General features: G+C 37.1%; 3 protein-coding genes across 6 annotated transcripts; 2 read left to right on the top strand and 1 right to left on the bottom strand.

Annotated features, from left to right (window-relative positions):
• Positions 1-444: 444 nt before the first annotated feature.
• On the bottom strand, positions 445-3019 carry LOC131009526 (probable glycosyltransferase At5g03795). 2 transcript variants are annotated; one of them, XM_057936922.1, is made up of 4 exons: positions 2651-3019; positions 2316-2560; positions 1518-1866; positions 445-1286 (listed from the first exon to the last, which is right to left on the bottom strand). In XM_057936922.1, the coding sequence occupies exons 1-4, from the start codon at positions 2930-2932 to the stop codon at positions 618-620; spliced, it is 1545 nt and encodes a 514-aa protein (XP_057792905.1). In that variant the 5' UTR covers positions 2933-3019; the 3' UTR covers positions 445-617. The 2 variants fall into 2 exon arrangements, with proteins under 2 accessions (XP_057792905.1, XP_057792906.1); XM_057936923.1 differs by lacking the exon at positions 2651-3019 and having other exon boundaries at positions 1518-1877; positions 2316-2441.
• A 1246-nt stretch (positions 3020-4265) lies between these two features.
• On the top strand, positions 4266-6103 carry LOC131009520 (uncharacterized). The gene is made up of 4 exons (XM_057936914.1): positions 4266-4399; positions 4495-4594; positions 5073-5462; positions 5778-6103. Exons 1-4 carry the CDS (start codon positions 4299-4301, stop codon positions 5904-5906), a joined length of 720 nt encoding a protein of 239 aa, XP_057792897.1. The 5' UTR covers positions 4266-4298; the 3' UTR covers positions 5907-6103.
• Positions 6104-6942: 839 nt separating this feature from the next.
• LOC131009519 (uncharacterized) lies at positions 6943-15379 on the top strand. Of its 3 annotated transcripts, XM_057936911.1 has the most exons (17): positions 6945-7418; positions 7857-8099; positions 8223-8572; positions 9338-10519; positions 10841-11122; positions 11214-11285; positions 11496-11576; positions 11981-12015; positions 12267-12354; positions 12431-12577; positions 12763-12954; positions 13261-13340; positions 13447-13519; positions 13607-13708; positions 14149-14254; positions 14328-14415; positions 14886-15379. In XM_057936911.1, the coding sequence occupies exons 1-17, from the start codon at positions 7046-7048 to the stop codon at positions 15070-15072; spliced, it is 3681 nt and encodes a 1226-aa protein (XP_057792894.1). In that variant the 5' UTR covers positions 6945-7045; the 3' UTR covers positions 15073-15379. The 3 variants fall into 3 exon arrangements, with proteins under 3 accessions (XP_057792895.1, XP_057792894.1, XP_057792893.1); XM_057936910.1 differs by having other exon boundaries at positions 7857-8572; XM_057936912.1 differs by lacking the exons at positions 13261-13340; positions 13447-13519; positions 13607-13708; ... (1 more) ...; positions 14328-14415; positions 14886-15379 and adding an exon at positions 13098-13254 and having other exon boundaries at positions 6943-7418; positions 7857-8572.
• The last annotated feature ends 2965 nt before the right edge of the window (positions 15380-18344 follow it).

The following is an 18344-nucleotide window of genomic DNA, read 5'->3' as shown; positions in this document are numbered from 1 at the left end:
ATTTGTACTATATTAAATATATTTAATTATATGTGAAATTAAAGATTTTAAAAAAATTAATTTCAAAAATAAGAGATGAGTATTAATTAGGGTGATTAAGAAAAATAAATGCTTAATTAATTTTATTAATAGGGCCTTAAATTTCATAATTTTTATAAAAAAAATAAAACGACTCACTCTCGTTGGGACAATCCAAAAAGAATACGACTCACTTTATGAGACAGAGGGAGTACTACATTTACATCTTGAGGGTCTCGATCACCGGTTGAGAAAGTCATATATTAAAAAAACTCTATTACGAATTTACGATCAAATTGCTCCATCGTAAATAAAAATGTAATATGCGTATTTTTTTCCATTGAAATTTTATTTCTTTTGCTATAATTTCACAATACATGACATAACCAAAACTAGATTGAAACATGCATTTGAAGCTCAATCTCCTAACAACCACACACACACACATTTCTTTTCCCATTCTTCAACTTTTTTTTTTTTTTTTAACTACAATTTCACAAATTAACACTAGACATTTTTAACAATGCTTTTAGATGGTTCCGCGAAAAATCTCAACCATTGAATATATTCGTATCAAGATCAAACGACTCGAGCTCGACCTAGACAGAACGACGCAGTTTCAAGTTCAACCTCCTTAGCCAAACAGAATGCAAAATCATATGAAAGAGATCAAATCTCTTAGGCGTTTCATTCACAACAAAATGCCTCTGCACCTCCCTCACTCCCCGTTGCAGCTTGAGATATTTGGCCTCTGAAATCCCCATCAAGATCTCCTTGATCTTGGGTATGTCATCCACATCCACCACAACCGAGAACTTCTTCCAGTTCAAGACGTCGCTGAACGGCGGCACGTAGCTGCTGGAGACGAGGACCGGCACGCACTCCGCGTAGATCGCCTCCACCACCCGCGGGCTGGCCACCTCGTACCCGCTGGGGCAGAGGCAGAACCGGCTGTTCCTCAGCATTGTCTCGTAGTTGAGGTTGGTCGGGAGCTTCTGATAGACTTGCACGTCGGTATCATTCCCCTCCCACCGGTCAAGGAGGAGGTGGCGGATGTGGCCGTGGAGCCCGCCCGCGAAGAAGGCGAGGACCGACCTCTCCTGCGGGGGCGGGCCCCCCAAGAGGCCCGTGAGCTCCCCCGTCTTGAGGTTGATCTCGGGCAACGTTACGTCCTTGAGGGGGTTGAAGCCCTCGGACGTATTAGCGTTGCATAGAACTCTGATTGAGTTATTGTACATGAGCGGGACGTAGGAGCTCGAGTGGGGCCCCTACGGAAAGAAAATATATATTATATATATAAAGATTTTTGATCGTATAAAAGAAAAAGTAAAATAATCATAATTATGTCATAAAGTGACAGTACTGTGATACTGTCACTTTATGCCATATAGGCGCTCATATAATTAAATGACAAAATTATATTTATCTATTTATCTTATCATTCAAAATAAACGCGCATATTGAATAGCACGAAACAAAACATAACATAACAAACGTACCCAATCATGACACGAGAGCATGAAATGATCGGCCCCGAGGCTCCGGTTCCAGAAGGGATGGTTGTGGGCGATGGTGTGGACATAGTCAGCAAGAGTGTTGCCAATGGGGTTCATGTCGAATGAATCGGGCTCATAGAGATAACGAACCATCGCAACCACACTGAAAGGCATGAAGTAGACATGAGCCTCTTCCGGATCCTTGGTTCGAAATCGACTCCCTTTCTCTATCTCGTGGATGAACCTCCCCTCCGTGGAGTATATGCTCCGGCAAGGGCCATCATGGAAGATCGGAGCCTCGCCTTCTTCATATACGTAGATCTTGAACACATTCTCCATTTCTGTGTAGCTCCTGCACCCGAACTAGGGTTGTTAGGGTTAGGGGCCGGATTTGCCTTAGGGCAGTCTAGGCACCCTAAGAAATTAAGGTCCCATGTAAGAAAAAAATAATTTTATCGGGTAGAAAATTTATGAAATTCTCTGTCTATATATAATAAATTAATAATTTAGGCTCATATATATATAGTCTTTTTTTCATGCATGTTCGAATAAGATCGACACTTCACCAACTAAGAGATCGTACCTATAAAACGTGTTGGCGTTACAATAAATAGGTCCCATGTATGATGTATCTATTGAGTTGCCCTTTAGATTATATCTAGTAAGAAAAACTAATTTTATCGGGTAGAAAATTTATGGAATTCTCTGTATATCTAATAAATTAATAATTTAAGCTCCTATATAGTCTTTTTTCATGCATCTTCGAATAAGATCGACACTTCACCAACTAAGAGATCGTACCTATAAAACACGTTGGCGTTACGATAAATAGGTCCACGTGGCACATAGTGAGGATCTTGTTCGACAATTGATGGGATTAAGCTCCTATTTTTAGCAGCCTCTCTAATTGAAAGTCGTGCTTTGGCTAAAACCGCTTCATTCCTCTCTAATCTGCTATACCTTTTGCGCAAGCCACTATTCAAAAATCCTCGCGCTTCTGCACTCGATAAGTCGTGTTTTAGTAGAGACGACGACTCCCCTTTTCTCTGATTATTATTGAAAAAAAAAAAAACTTCGTTTAATACAAAAAATGCCAAATTAATATAAATATAGATTTCATAAAAAAAAAGACTCACTAGAAGGTTAGAATGTGAGGGTCCTCTCAAGATGAGGGCGTCGGAGACATTATTCAAATTGCCATTGTCGTGGTTTTTATGAATATTATCTGACGAACTAAACTCGAACGAGCTTAAAAACCCTAATGACTTCCAAGAAAACGACCTCGATAGCGACTTCTGAGGGCCCAAATTGAATGCAATGAGAGAGAAGAGGAGCAATGGGGTTAAAAGTATGAAAGCCAATGTAGAAGGAGAGATTGAAAAGTATGAAGACCAATGCAACTTTCTTGATGGCCACATTTAGTGAGAGAGAGAGAAAGAGAGAGAGAGTATAAACCCTAGCTTTCTCTTCGAGTAAACAACGTATATAAACTAGCAAAAATTTATGAGAAGCAAAATTTCGACTTTATTTATTTATATATATATATATTCATTACTTCAACGTTGCAGCTGCAAAAAACTGACTCAAAAGCTGAGATTCTTTGCTGCATCACAGTAATATTCTTTGATTTTATTAAACTAATTTTAATTTTGCATGGGGATTTTCAAACCATGCATGAAGGTTTCTTAAAGCTCAAGTTATGCTCTTCCTTTATTATTCTCCATGATTCAGGGCTCGTGATCCGATCAATACACTATTTGATTCAATTATCTGTTTAATTTATATGATTTAAAATCTTCGAGTTTCACAGAAATTAATGAAATCAAGATATATTTCTTATAATTAATTCATGCAGCCATTTTTACTAACTTAATTAAGACTTCAAGATATATATGCACGTGTGTGCGTTTTGCTCTTAATATTACTAGTATAGATACATTAATTTTCTAATTAAATTTAATTTCGAAATTTGAGAATATGATTTTTCTACTATTTAATTATTTAATTACTATTCTTTATTAGATCATTGAATATTTTGAAATAGGATATTAATTATATTATTTAATCCATAATTAAAATTATATTTGTTCTTATATATATATATATACAATTAAGGTTGCTTGGCACAGTTGAAATTGTTATTCCCAAAGCACCTATGGTGCTTGGAGATTGGAGTTTGGATGATTCGTTAAGGCACCGAATGCTTTCATTTTGCTTATATTATTTTGTTACTAACTTATTTTTAGGAAAAAGTCAAACATTGATAATTTAATAAAGTTTTTGTTCACTAAAATTCTTGTGACTTAATTTAATAGATATTGTTTATCAGAAGTAAAACGTGAACGATGCTTTAATCTCTCACGCTACGTTGTTTAAAACGCTAACCTTTTACACAGCTGTATTAATTAAACACTTAATTATTTGAATTATTTAGTTTTGTGTTTGAATTGATTTATCGTAGTGTTTAGGACTAAGATATAGAGAGAAAGCCCCCTATAGTAGAAAAAATTAGGGTCCTTTTTATAAAATTTGATGACTAGCAAAATGGTGAGGGTATTTTTGAAATCTTGCATTATTGAATTGGATGATGATTAAGAAAAAATAAAATAAAAAATATCTCTAAATAATAGTATGGGCCAAACTAGTGATTGGGCTGGATAAATTTTCACACCCAATTCAACTTATTGGGCCAAATTCTGAAGCCCAAATTCGTCTTTCTTATCCAACAAGATTCAGTTACGAATAAAAACTAGTAAAAAAATTAAATAAATTAGTCATTGGAAAATGAAGGTAGCCGAGAAAGTGATACTCCTACTCGACGGCGGCGTCGCAGCCGCCATAGCCGGCAGTCTCCACCCGAACCCCAACGCTAAGTTTCAGACTGTGTGAGTAGTATTGACATTTCCTTGCTCGACCTTTTCCCCAAATATGTAAGATAATTTTGATGAAAATGGTTTGATTTTCCGAGTATTTTTGGCAGAAAGGAATCCTTTCGGTTTTCGTTGGAATGCTACGGAATCAAAGATCTGATGGCGTCTGGGGAAGTAATTCATTTTGTCGATTCCGGTGGCCGTTATGAGGTAATTGCAATACAAATTCGTGTTTCTCATTTCCGTTTATTGAGCTGGAAAACTGCTAAGAAATTAATTTGTGTTTGAATTATTTTCTCTCGGATTCGATATTTTGGTGAGATTGCTGGTTGTAGACTATAGAAATGCAGAATGGAATAATTTTCGTGAATTTGATTATGTTTGAAGATATATTCGGCTTACTTGCTTTGTGATTGGCTTGGATTGTAGATCGATAGCTGTGAATTTGGTGTCATATTGAGCTGGATAATTAGGTTTTTTCTGAATTTTGAATTGATAATTGATGTTCTGCTAGATCAATTTCGTAACCTCTGCATTCATAATTTTGTTTACTATTTGAACCTGCAATTTGATTTGGTAATCTATTGTTACATAACACTAGAATTGCAGAATCACAATAGTGCAGGTTTTGCATAATGATTATCCAGTTTTGCCTTAACTGACATTGCAAACCATTGTTATAAATTAGGTGTCTATTTTGCTGTTGGAGAATCACGAGCCTCCAATCTTAGCTTGTGCTCTGAATGAAGTTTTGTTGAAATTAACCGGAGACGATCACTCTACTGTGCCGACACTAATAGTCCCTTTCGTCGTGCCAGAGTCTAAGCTTAAACAAGAAAATAGATATTCTGGGAAAAGTGATACGGTTTCACTATATGGCATGAAATTGGGCCCAAAAACAGATTTATCTGAGTTATTGAGCTCCAGATTGCAACAGTCGCCACCGTTTTCTCAGATTTTACACGAGGAGTTGGCCTTGTTGCTTCATTTGGTAAATGTCAAGAAGCTCCCAACAGTTGTGATGATTGGTGTAACCGGTCACAGCACATCAAGTAAAAACTCCAAAGAGGAACTCGAGGTACTATGATTCTTTCCATATGCCCAAGTTTGGTAATTGTTTGGTTTTAGACTTGAATGCTTGCAATTCTTGTACCTAACTTTGAGTTCTGTCATCAAATGATAGTCCATTGGCCTGCAGGGAGAAGGATGTTTAATACTAAGATAAAACTATAATGTTTTCAAGATTTTGGCTCTGTGGTGCTCATAACTGCCTTCACGTTCAATTCATTCACCTTTTTCGATCAAATCTCTGCCCCCTATCTTCTTTTATCGAACTAGCCTACTTCTTCATCGACCCTTCTTAGTTTAGATTCTAAACAAGTGTTTTTGATAGGTAACATGCCAGATTGGTGAACACTTGGCCAGCGTTTCGTCTCTTACTTTCTCCAAAGAAAAGATGGTCCAAAGTCCGACCAAGACTTCAAGGGATGGCCAAGAGGCTTGGCGTGCACTGTACGGATGATGATCTCGTTGTTCAAGTCGCACACTAGTTCTTCGTTTCTGTTTGTGATGGTACCGTAGCTTAGCTTACGCGCCTCCCATCTTTTAGTTCTATGCTATAGCACTTGTTTTGAGTCTAAGAAATGGTGTGAAGTTCAATCACCTCTTGTTGTAATACATATATGGAAATCTTTTTGCAACATTGGCTTTGTTTTTCCATTTTTCTGTGATTAGTAGAGCTGTCAAAAGTGGTCTGACTTAGCTCGGCTCGCCCATCGCAAAGAGTTTTGGGGTAGAAGATGAGCTTTACTGGCACACCAAAATGGAACGCAAAATGCGTTTGAGCCCACCAGGCGCAAAATTTTTCGCCCCTCATAGAATTCGAATCCAATATGAAAAATTGCATTTTAATCTCTTTTGTTTGTAAGAATTAAGATGTTGTGTTCAAATTTTAGATTCATTAATTTAATGATACACAACGAAATAAATAGTCCAATAAGGAGATAATAAACACAACAATTAGAATAAATTCTTTTTTGAGAGAAATTCTTGTAGTTGAATCTACTAATATTCACATGTATTGCAGATTCGATACATTAATAATTCTTGATGCAAAACTTAATCTTCAAAAGCTATGAAATCTCTAATTGAATTCTAGAGTGATCAAAGTATTATCTCTGGTGTAGGTTGGTTAATTAACTTAAATATAAAAATTATTTAAACAAATTAATTATATATTCATATAGCTTTATATATTAATGTATTGAATAATTAAGCTAATCATTATTAACGAATCGAAACCACTGCATTATTCATTGTACTAATGATCTCACGAAAAATAATAATTTCACTGGAATGCACCCCCATACATACATATATTATATTTATTTACAATGGCTCGGTTTTCAAATCTAATTAATCACCCACTAATTGCGTCTCTAATTTTTTGCCAATTAATCATCAATACATTAGCCGTTTTTCATATTCTTAAAACTCCAGGGGTGAAAAGTGCAATTTCCAGAACTTACTACCTCTTCAAGCATTCAAAAAATATAAAATCCGCATCCTTTTCCCTCCAAAATTGGAAAATGCAAAAACCCTAGCTCCAATTGGTGGAAAAATCCCCCAAAATTTTAAAAAATTCAGAGTTTTTTTTTTTTCATGGATCCTAAGGAGGAACCCAACGCCGACGGGGACCGCCGCGACATGGCGGCCGAAAATTCTGACACGGTGGCTGTGAACAAGAAGCGGGCTCGCAGGGTGAGCTTTGCTGAGATGACATCTATTCACTTCTTCGACCGCGATGAGGAGTTCAATGAGACGTCTCAGGTGGAGACTGCGAAAATGGCGGACGATTCGCCAGCTGAATTCAGGTTCGGCGGGCTGTCGGAGCTGAGTAAGGAGTTTGGTGGTGATGATGATGGCGGTGATAACCTTGATGACGAGATAATGGAAATGCAGAGGTCGTTTTTGCGGCCGATTGGATCGCCTTCCTCAGGAGGGAGCACGATGGGTTCCGCCTCGTCAAATGATGGCAAGTTTCGTTGCATGGCTGTTTTCATGGTTGTTTTCTGCTTTCTTCTGTCGGTTTTTTGCGTGCATTGAATGGTTTTTAGTAGTGATTAAATAACGGGATTGACATTTCGATTGTTGTTTTAGTGATCTATAATGTCAAATTTGAACCACGAAAAATTGGAGAGTTGTCTTGTCTTACTGTTTAACAATTTAATGGTTCATCACCCAGCAGCTAATTTAGTGATCTATAATCTATGTTGATGCATTTGTTTCAAGGCCTAATATGCCTAATTGGTTTAAATATTGTGGTATTCATTATTTGTGCTGTTACATGAGACTCTTTCTGTCTTTGTTTTCATTACTAGAATCTTGATAAGTATGTCCTTCCTTCTTGTTAATTTTGTTCTCCAGAAAGGTCAAATCACTTATACATAATTCTCTGACCTTTTTAAAGCAGAAGATAATTTCTTTGGCCCTGTATCGGCCAATTTTATAAGGCCCGGCCGGTTATCAGACTCTGCGGCTTCTGATGATAATCATGACTTGACAATGGACTCAACAGCTTTTTCCATGCATTTCCGCAGTCTTGCTGGATCAGAGTCCGGAATAGACTTAAAGACACCAACTGGGGGTCAACTCTTCTTTGAAGAGAAGACACCCACTAATTCAAATAAAGGGAGCTCCGTGACTTACACTTTAGGTAAAAATCATTTTCCGAAATCTTCTGTGCCTGCTACAGAAGGAAGTGAGAGTCACAACTCCAATGATATGAGTCTTGTTTTGGAAAACCCTAATAAGTATGACTATGAGAAACCTTCCCCAGGGTTGGATGCAATCCTAGCAGAGAACCGGAAGAACTTACTTCATCTTATTGCATCTGATGATATTACTTCACCAGAAAGGAACAGAGGACATGTTTCGTCTTCTGTTGACCATGGCAATGTCCTTGTTAACTTAAGTGACTCTGTAAGGAAAGGAAGTGACAGGATTAACTCCGACAGTATAATGAATGAAGACCAATCTGATGCTCACATTCAATTTGGTGATGCAAATGGTTCTCATGGAAACTTTCTTGGTGGTTGTTCTCCTAAAAGGTCAACCAGCATGTTGGGTGTTGCAGCTTCTCACGAAGAAACTCACAAACCAAATAGTTTGTCATATCAGTTGAGCAAAGTAAGAATTTGTACCCTTAACAGTAGGTATCTATACTTTTCTTCTATGTATACTCCCTAGCTATATGATTCAGCATTTTTGGCATCTTTTCAAGACACTTTGATTTTTCTCTAGCTTTAGTCCATTCGTGCTTTATGTATGCCCTTGCTCGTGCATTGTCTATTATATTTCTGATGGTCTAAGGTTGAAGAGTATTTCAGGAGAGTTTCATTTGGTCATAGTGATCTTCAGATTGATGCCAATAGTTCAGTCTTCATTTAGACGTTTCACCATTGTATCTCATCGAGAACATACTCTGGATAGGTAATTGGAGTCCAGCTTGGTAATAAAGCTTAAACTAGTTCCTCATTGTAGGAAAAATATATTTGTCAGCTCAAACTAATCTAAAGCTTCTTTCATTGAATGAAACCAGTTAATATATAAGTTGCACTAGTACTAGTCAGTCCATAGAAATTCACTTGTCTATGTGCTAGTTCTGAACCATGTGAATTCAAACATTATCGAGAACTTCAATTTTGGAGTTCTCAAAAAACTTAGAGTTGACTGTTTCATGAATATGTCTCAAAGTTTACTTTGATTACTCCTTTATTAGTGATAAGTTAACTAAGAAGGGCCATGGATTACATTTGGTTGCGCTATAAATGTATATATGTCATTGTCACCCATTCTAATTATGGAAGCCTTCGAGAAACTTTGTTTGTGAAGTGACTAGTTTAGCAGCCTTCGAGAATCAATAACAAAAGTAAGTTGGTCTGGTTGGTACAGGATGAGTTTGATTCCTCACCGGTGGCATCTACATCTACTCCTGGCAAATGGCAACAAACTCTTCTGACTACTGCATCTCCATCTATTCCTTGGGGAGCAACATCTTCTTTGCCAGAAAAACCTGGTTCCTTGCTGAGAAATGGAAGCACTGAACATCATGAGACTGAGACATCCATTCAGAAAAGCATTTCCAAACTGGAATTACTTGAAAAAGCTGCATTCTCCTCTGTCTTCAGTGCTAAAGTCGACAAGTCCACAATTAAATCGCTAGATTTTTTTAAATCCCCTAATGCAATTGAAAAGATTCATGACATCTCCAGAAACAGTTTCATGGAAGATTCAGTTAGTGAAGAAAAGCTTGCTAGTGTAAATCGGAGTACAGAAAAGAATTTTGCCTTCTACATGGATCATGCCAGGGGTGGAAATCTTTTAGAAAAATCATTGAGCCAAACAATGCATGGAAAATCGCCTAGTGCATTGAATGCCAAAAGTTTTTCTGCAGGTAAATCAAATTTGGGGCCGACTACTGCTTCACCTTCTAAGAACACTTGGTCTGGAAATAACTTGACACACAGTTTGTTTACATCCAATCTTAATCATGAAGATTCACTTATGACTGAAACAGAGTCCTTGTTGGCTGAACTTGATTCTAGTGAAGGTGAAAAAGCAATCACCCCTATATTTGTTCGTTCTCCAGAAAGAGTGTTGGATGAGAACTTGCCAGCTTCACCAGGTCTTCTATCTAGTCAATCTGTAGATTTACGGAGTCGGTTCAAACAAATGGAAAACTTTGACAAAGGCCGAGATTCTACTCTAGGGAGAGATCCTGCACATGTTAACTCAAATGCAACTGACAGCATCCATATTGAGTCCGGAGGAATGAATGGAGAGTTAAGATCGCCATTCGTTGAAGTCAACGGCCTAAACATGATTGAACTAAGAGCAACCGATAACAGAGAAACTGATATGCATAATGGGAAGGAAATAATTCAAACAACTGGTAACTTCAGTACTCCTGCTAAAGAGAACCAGTTCCAAGTTGTGCATCCGGATGCTGGTGACCTAACAAACAGAGACATCTCCAGCATTGAGGATAGCATACCTGGAGTGGAGTCCAGAATGGTTTCGCATGGGTCTGTCTCTCCTTTTGCCTGCATGAATTTAGACCAACCACGATTGCAGGTCATTTTTTTTCTTTTCCTCTAGTAGTTTCATTTCCTTGCATCTGTCTACTTTGCAGTTTGTTGTATTTGTTCCAATCTTTGAAATTTAAATCCTCAAATACTGATAATAAGGCCTGCTAGTTTTCTTGCCCCCCTCCCCCCCCCCCACTCCAGAAACATAAGTCTTCAAGGGCTTTTTGGTAGAATTATGTACTAATATGTACTATTTACCTATCATATTCATTCCTGCTGTTACATAAAGGCTACAGTGCTTTTTTGTTATGGTTTATGTTTGGTCTTCAATTTACACATGGCAGAACGTGATGCAGTTCCCATGCAGTTCCCTGCAGGTAGCCCCTCAAGGAAAGAGCCTGATGATAAACAACTCTCCGAAATACCCTCTCCAACAACCATTCGGATGAGTGGTGGCCTGGAAAACTATTCAGCAAACAAGAGAAATGTAGGATTATTGCTGAGAGATCCACAACATAGGACAGAGATCACCAAACTTGAAAGGAGTCCTAAACTCCTTAAAAGTGGCAATTATGACCCAGAGAAAATTTTATATTCTACTGACAATAGAAACAAACTGAATGGCCAAGAAAAACAGAAGCTAGCTGATGTATGTTCTATTCAGGTTCAACTTATTTTCCACTATATCTGTCGAGAAAGCTGGCTGATGGTCTCACATGGTTATGAATCTGAAATTGCAGGCATATAACAAATTCACAGAGGATATGAAAATTCTGATTTCTGGATCAGCTGATAAGCTTAGTTGTAAGATGGTATGCCACACACCATTCTCCCTTATGGTTTTTATTTGTAAAGTTGAATGAACTCTCGAGCTCCATGCTATGGATGGAGACAACATGTTTTTTTGGTTCTTAATTCTTATATATAAGCCGACTTTTCTATATCTCTTTACCACCGTATGATTTGCTTTCACCTCCATATTATTTTGGTCGGGCTATTTGATAATGTTATCCATATTTCAGATTGATGTGTTGGAAGATATGTTGGTTCACCAGCAGAGGTTGAAAGCATACGAGATGATTCAGCATGGAGTTGTGCCTCAGGTCTGCTAGTTAGCAAGAATAGTAATGGAGTAACAGCAATAGTTGACATCATGTAGATAATAAAATCAATAAAATTTTGTTCCCTAAGTCATCCTTTTTTTTTTAATAATAAATTTTTCGATTTCTCATCAAAAAAATTAAATAATAAAAAAAAAGAATAATAAGGATCTTAAGTTGTACAAACCAAGATTGTTCTTTCAGAATCTAAGCTTTTCTTATATGTGGTGAGTCTACGGACATCTTGACCATAACTGTACTGATGCTATCCCCTTGATTAATAAAGTTTTTAGTTTCTTATCTGAGAAGAGAAAAAAAATAAATGATGTATGTCTTTTCACATTGTTAACTGCTTTGGTTGATTAGTTGCTGACTGCATCTGAGTTAATCTATTTTCCTTTTTCCAGAGTGCAATTGTTCAGCATGATCTCCAGCTTGAGAAGTAAGTATTTTCCATCCATGAGCAACTGAAATGTGATGGTTGTTTGCAGCTGCATGGTGGTTTTTTTAAAATTGTTATTACTAAAGAAATAAAAGCACACTCACACACTAACCCTCTATGTGACTTGAACTCCCGACCTATTGGTTGGAGGGGAAGCATCTTTACCAACAGCCTGCGCTTCATTGTCTTTCTAACTACATGACTTGATTCAGGGTAAAATTCATATTTACTTCAAGTGATTGTTTGTGCAGAATAGCTGAAACAAAGTCATTATTGCATAGAGTTGTCTTTGAAAAGGCAAAATTGCAGCTGAAGCATGTAAAGAGAGAAAGACTGTTGGTACTGTTCTTCTTTGCTTTTGTACATGTAGCACCTCTAATTTAATTTGTAAGGAGACACTCTATTCTGTTTGCAGAAAAGGCTAGATCTATTGAGCTCCAGGATGCAGGATTCAAAGATACTAAAAGCAAATATGGCATCACTTCCCCTGGGCATATGCACTTCTACTGTTGGTGCTGTTGGTCACCGCTTGTTGTCTGTCAACCTAAGAAAGGAACATGAGGTATTAAGCCAGATTTAATATGCATCTGCAAGATATGCAACAAGTCTCGTGTTTCTGGTAATTTAATTTTGTTTGCAAAATGATTGCTTCTGTGCTTCCTTTGGGAAAGAGCTTCTCAGCTCAGCTTGATTTACTGCATATGTCAAATCATGTTTGAAAAGTGAGACGTATTATCTTTCTGCCAGGTTTGCCATGATAAATTGATTACGATGAGGCAGGCCTTAGAAGCTTTAGATAGAAAGATTTTGACCTTGACAAGAACATTTCATTCATGCTGCAAACTGAAAGCTGAACCTGGAGTTGGTGAGACAATTACTTTGGTAACTGAACACTTGGCAAAAAAGACTTCTTGCAGAATGATTCGTCTGGATACGCAGGTATATACTCTTGCCATAGAACTTTTAAAGAACAGTAGTGGGTTTAGAACAAGGTTGATCTTTGTATATCTCAGTTGTTGTATTGCTTCTATTACCTATTTGCCACTTAGTTTGTTCATGGAAATGGAGGTGATGGTGTGCAGTGGTAAGAGCACATGTATAATTCGGCCAGAAGCTTTTACTGGGAACTGTGTACTGAACATTATATTAAAAATTTGGGAAAGTTGTTGAGAGAAATTTAAAAAGCGGGACTTACTATATATGTCAATTCGTGTTTGGAAAGTGAGATGCATTCTCTCTCTCCAGATGTGGGTGGTCCAAGGCATGGCCAGTTCGAATGGTCAGCACAATGTTATCCTGAATCACCTTGACCTAATCACTCAGAGGTATATATGAGAAACTTTATTTGTTCTCTTTCATATGTTGTGATAATAGAAGTCTCTTTTCTGCCTCCTCTCACTGTTTCAATTAATTTTATCAATGATGTTGCAGCATAAAAATCATTCTGGGTCCTACATCTAGTGTCAGAAGCTCATTTAAGTTGAATGAAACAAACATCACAAAGGTGATACTGCAGTAAACTTAAGATGTTTGATTTTTGTGTGTTGCTATTAACTCAATATCTTGATGCTAAACCTGTTATTGCTCACAGAATTTTCCAAATATGGATGCTTGCATAGCATTTGGGTTTGTGTTTAACGCTGAGACTGCTCGCAAATATATTGGTGCTAAAACATTGGTACAAGAAACTCAAGTAAGTAACAGATGGCTCATAAGCTTAAAGAAAAAAGATAATGAGCAGAGCTTTATATGGTTCTTTAATTTCTGTTGATGTAGTATCTCATTTTCCATCTTATGTTTTTCTCCTTTCCGGAGTATCCAATAACTGTGATGAAGCTATTAAGCAGTGTTAGATAAGACTAATACCGAATGCAACCACTATGCGACCTTTAGGGTATCTTGGACATAATTGCAAAATTGTTTTGTCAATGTGTAAGTTCATAGTTTTGTGTTCACATATTTTTTCTTTGACACAATGACACTCCTTCGTTGCTCTTTTCTCATTTAGTGGTTTTTCGGAAGTTCAGTCTAGCTAGCTGAACGACAGAAATAAATGGCATGTTAGAAGGTTGAGTGGTAAAAAAATTATAAGATAATTCATCTTATTACTCCCTATCTATCTATGGTTCGCAGGTAACTAGTTCACTTCTAGGTTCCTTACTCGATGTTTTTGAGGAGGTACAAACAGCACGCATGGAGTTTCAGAATCTGACCCAGTCAAGCTTTTCTTCACCATCAGGTAAGTGCTTTTTCTCAGTTTCTGTTTATTGTTTATAATCCATGCTGTTTTAATTTGTAGCTTCCATTTGCAGTGGATCGCCTTGATCTGATGCTTTGTTTCCTTAATTTTAACTCTGGGAGGAAGATGTCTATCACATTTGACCTTTCTTGCTTGAAGCGGTGAGTTCTCTTTCCTTTTCTTAGTTAACTCTTCCGTGTATCTATTGCCTTATGAGTTTATCTTTCAGTAGGAATAAAATGCAGAACAGGTTTATGTGTGAAGCTAGTGGTAGCCTCATCCTTTTTCTTGTCGTCTCGTTTAGGAACATAATAGCTTTACAGCCAGACACCCTTATGTGTTACTTTTATTGCTTCAATTGTTTGGTAACTTGTATTGTAGAAAGGGCAAATACCATATCCTTACTTGACCCTTACGAACATTTTAAAAACTGTCTCGACCTTTACAAAATAACAATTTAGCGCGTGAATCTGTGACAGGCCAAATAAAGTTCACGTCTGAGTTGGTATTCTGTAAAAGTTGGGACAATTTAAAAAAAAACGTTCCTAAATAACTACACCATCTCTACTAGCAAAGACTGCATGCCAATGCTGTGTAGTACAATAGATTTGATGAGTTGGTTTTGCTGCAGAGGAGTCTATCCTTCGGTGATCCTTCCACTTCAACTCTCATCACCCATCGACAGCTGCACAAATCCGTCGCCTGGGATTATCCTTGATAAAATCAGGGCCGCGGTTAAGGATGTTAGAACTGGATACATGAGGATTCTACGTCTCTGCAGGTGCGTGTCCCAGATTGTTCAAACCTTAACTGTGTAGCAAATGTGTAGGAAGCCTATACTCTGCTGAATCTGGCAAGGGAAAATGCGATCTCGATCGCGATGCACCGACAAACAACGTGATTTTCGCCTCGTTGCACCTCCTTCTGAGAATTGAATGCTTGTCGAATTACACTAGCACAGGACTTTAAAATGTAGAACTACAATGCTCATTTTGCATTTGTTATCTTGGCAAATAGACGTAGGGTTTTGTTAGGAATTTTCTTGTTCATGTTATGTAAATTGTTGTCTGATAATTTTTGTTCGTATTATTGCAATTTAGTGTTGGGGCTAATAGCGTCAAAATGCATGAACTTTTACATATTTTAGTTTTGGAGATGAACTTAAAATCTTGTCTCCAAATACACGGATTTGAATTCTTTTTTCTAATTTTAGCATACGATGAATATTTTTGACAAGTAAATGTTGAGGTAGAAGTCGAAATCATTTTTCTCAACACTCCAAATTTTACTCTACAAACAAATCGCACAACATATTTTTTACTCGTCATGGCCAACTCGATCCACGATCGTTTCGGTCTCGGATAGGGTGATGAGACGCCTTCTCGGACACTGAGATTGAGGAGAAACGGGAGAAAGAAAGGATTCGGGTCAAGTTCGCGGGGCGGGTCTGTAAATGTGAACTTTTGATTTTGCAAGAAATTACAACATTCTAAAATAGGAAGGGGCCGAGAAAGAGGCCCAACAGCTGGGCTGGGCCTCTTTTGCTTAGTTGGGCTGAGATTTAATTTTCTTAGTTGGGCTTTCTTACTTATTTAATTGCTTGGGCTATGTTCTATTTGTTCATAAATATAAGAAGGCGTGGTGGTAGAGAGTAGAGTTGTTGTTTGAAACCCTAGAACAAATCTTCACATTATGGAGAAGAATCCCCAAACAATTGAATTTGAATTTCCTGAAGACATTATTCATCAAATTCTATCTTTTATGGATGAAAGTGAAGCTGCTCGAACGATTCTCGTCTCCAAGGCCTGGTACGGCGCGTGGTCTAAGCGCCCCAACCTCAGTTTCTGGTTGTGTTTGTTGGAATACGCGAGGAAGACGTTGCAGAGGTATGAAGATCTCAACCTAAACATCCAAACTTTCCATCTACGGGGGTATGTTGGTAACCTGACTAGAGAAAATCGTGACCTGGCTAGAGAATTGGTTTTGAAAGCGATCAAATTGGGGGCTATTGATATCACCATTGGCATTCACTCTTTCTCGGATTTTGTTTTACCCAATGAGATGTTTGAATCCCAAACCCTAGCTAGATTATGTGCTGAGCTCGTCGTAGTTGATCCGGAGAGAATGATTAATAAATCCAACCTTAAATCTCTCACTCTATACTTCTGTATAGTTAAGGGTGGTTTTAGTTACTTGAGTCGGAGATTTCCATTGCTTGAGGAATTAAGAATGGAAGGCACCTCCAGTCCCTGTCCCTTTTATAGCTGTACGGCCAAACTGCAGGAGCTCAAGGTTTTGGAATTAGAGAATATACGCATCCACGACGACTTCTCCAAATCTGACTTGTGGCTTCAATTTCCTTCCCTCAAGACATTGGTGATTTGCGACTTTGAGTATTATCGGGGGGATGTAATCAGAATCCGCAGCCCATCGCTCGAGTGCTTAGCCATTAAATTAAGCGACAAGTATACAAAAGTTAAATTGGAGTTTGATATTCCAAATATTCGGAAATTCGAGTTCAAGGGTTATGATGTGCCGCGCCTTGAGCTGAAGACGAGTAGCAGGGAATGGGTGTCGGATATACGCATAAATTGCACGACTTGTATAGTAGATGTGCCGTGGCTGCATTCGTTGAAGCGCCTTGTGAAACTGTTGAGCCCATCCCGAGTTTCTCTGGTTCTCAAAATTGGCGACCTGCCGCCGGGTATGGAAGATGAATGGTTTAGCTATACCTGCAGCGGAGAATTTGACGAGGAGCGGTTTTGGAGTGCTGTCGCCGGCATTCCTGAATGCTTTATTTTGAGGTACTCGTACCGACTTCCTTAGCATTGAAAGAAGATGTTTGAGAGAAAGAGAATGTAAGTTGTTATGTCTGATAATTCTTGTTCGTGTTATTGCCATTTAGTATTGGATAATAATCATGGCTAATAGCGTCAAAATACATGAACTTTTATATATATATTTTTAGTTTCGGACATGAACTTAAAATCTTGTCTCCAAAGAATTTTGAAAAGATTCAAACTGCTGATTTCTTTTATTCAGTTTTTACAAAGATTTGACTGTGTGTAAAAACACAATTCGATCGACAATGTAACTTATTCAATTAGAATGATAGTTGATTCTTGTACAGGAGATACAAACAAGTGTTTTGAAGTTTATTGCTGTGAAAAGGTAATGCATGTTTTCACCAATATTGTTCAACATCTGTAAAGCTTTACGTTGGTTTTGGATTTTTAGGGCTATTCTTTGAATATATATAGTGTCTTCCTATGTTTATTCTCCATATATGTGAATGCACCAATGCATTCTCTTAGTGAAAATCCACGCCTAGATACAACAAATAAGGTATCATGTGTTTTCAAGAAAATAAATTAATTATTCATAAATATGATAATGTCTGTTCAGTTATAATGAATAAATAACTGCGTATTTCTTGTTCAATGCAGTATTATATTATGTTCAGCTTTAGATAAGTGGTGTTCAGTTAATTACAACATGCTATTCAAAATGTTTTTCAAAAATATAATGGAATGTCAAATTCGGTGCGTGGTTATTAAGAAATATTGCATCACTTGTTAACATAATTGGTAAAGTTTTTCCTCTTGTGATGGATAAACCAATTAGTATTCCTTATTAATCACTAATCTCATTATTGTTCTACATTCAATTACTAGTTTGTTTTTCAGTAAAACAATAATGAGATTAGTGATTCCCTACTTTAATTTTTTTTACATTAATTGGTGCTAATTTTGCATAAGCTTTATAAAATTATGAATATTGTAGTGAAAATTCTGGTTATCGATATCTGATTATTGATATTTGATTGAGGATCGTAAAATATTTAATATAAATTTTTTCGAACAAGAGTATAAAATTTACCAACATTTAAATAAGATATTCAAATTTTTCTTGTTGATATTATATTCCTGAATAATATTATTGTTATTTGATTTTAGAATTCTAAAAGTATTTAACATAACATATTTCGAACAAGTGCAAAAAAGTTACGAACATTGAAACAAAATATTCGAATTTTTTTAGCTGATATAAAATATTTCGAACAAGCGTAAAAAAGTTACGAACATCGAAA

The sequence above is a fragment of the Salvia miltiorrhiza genome, chromosome 2, assembly GCF_028751815.1.
Source record: "Salvia miltiorrhiza cultivar Shanhuang (shh) chromosome 2, IMPLAD_Smil_shh, whole genome shotgun sequence".
Classification (NCBI taxonomy): Eukaryota; Viridiplantae; Streptophyta; class Magnoliopsida; order Lamiales; family Lamiaceae; genus Salvia; species Salvia miltiorrhiza.
The sequence above is the reverse complement of the archived record's forward strand: the minus strand, read 5'-3'. Positions and strand labels throughout refer to the sequence as shown.

What these genes read in the sequence shown, in the direction of transcription:
- LOC131009526 (XM_057936922.1), bottom strand. Translation starts at nt 2,932, where the DNA reads ATGTGGCCATCAAGAAAGTTGCATTGGTCTTCATACTTTTCAATCTCT. An exon ending in AACGCCAACGTGTTTTATAG is followed by an intron (nt 1,867 to 2,315) that starts GTACGATCTCTT and finishes GTTCGGGTGCAG; the next exon opens with GAGCTACACAGAAATGGAGA. An exon ending in TGCTCTCGTGTCATGATTGG is followed by an intron (nt 1,287 to 1,517) that starts GTACGTTTGTTA and finishes TTCTTTCCGTAG; the next exon opens with GGGCCCCACTCGAGCTCCTA.
- LOC131009520 (XM_057936914.1), top strand. Translation starts at nt 4,299, where the DNA reads ATGAAGGTAGCCGAGAAAGTGATACTCCTACTCGACGGCGGCGTCGCA. An exon ending in AACGCTAAGTTTCAGACTGT is followed by an intron (nt 4,400 to 4,494) that starts GTGAGTAGTATT and finishes TATTTTTGGCAG; the next exon opens with AAAGGAATCCTTTCGGTTTT. An exon ending in ACTCCAAAGAGGAACTCGAG is followed by an intron (nt 5,463 to 5,777) that starts GTACTATGATTC and finishes TGTTTTTGATAG; the next exon opens with GTAACATGCCAGATTGGTGA.
- LOC131009519 (XM_057936910.1), top strand. Translation starts at nt 7,046, where the DNA reads ATGGATCCTAAGGAGGAACCCAACGCCGACGGGGACCGCCGCGACATG. An exon ending in AGCATGGAGTTGTGCCTCAG is followed by an intron (nt 11,577 to 11,980) that starts GTCTGCTAGTTA and finishes TCCTTTTTCCAG; the next exon opens with AGTGCAATTGTTCAGCATGA. An exon ending in CATGATCTCCAGCTTGAGAA is followed by an intron (nt 12,016 to 12,266) that starts GTAAGTATTTTC and finishes TTGTTTGTGCAG; the next exon opens with AATAGCTGAAACAAAGTCAT.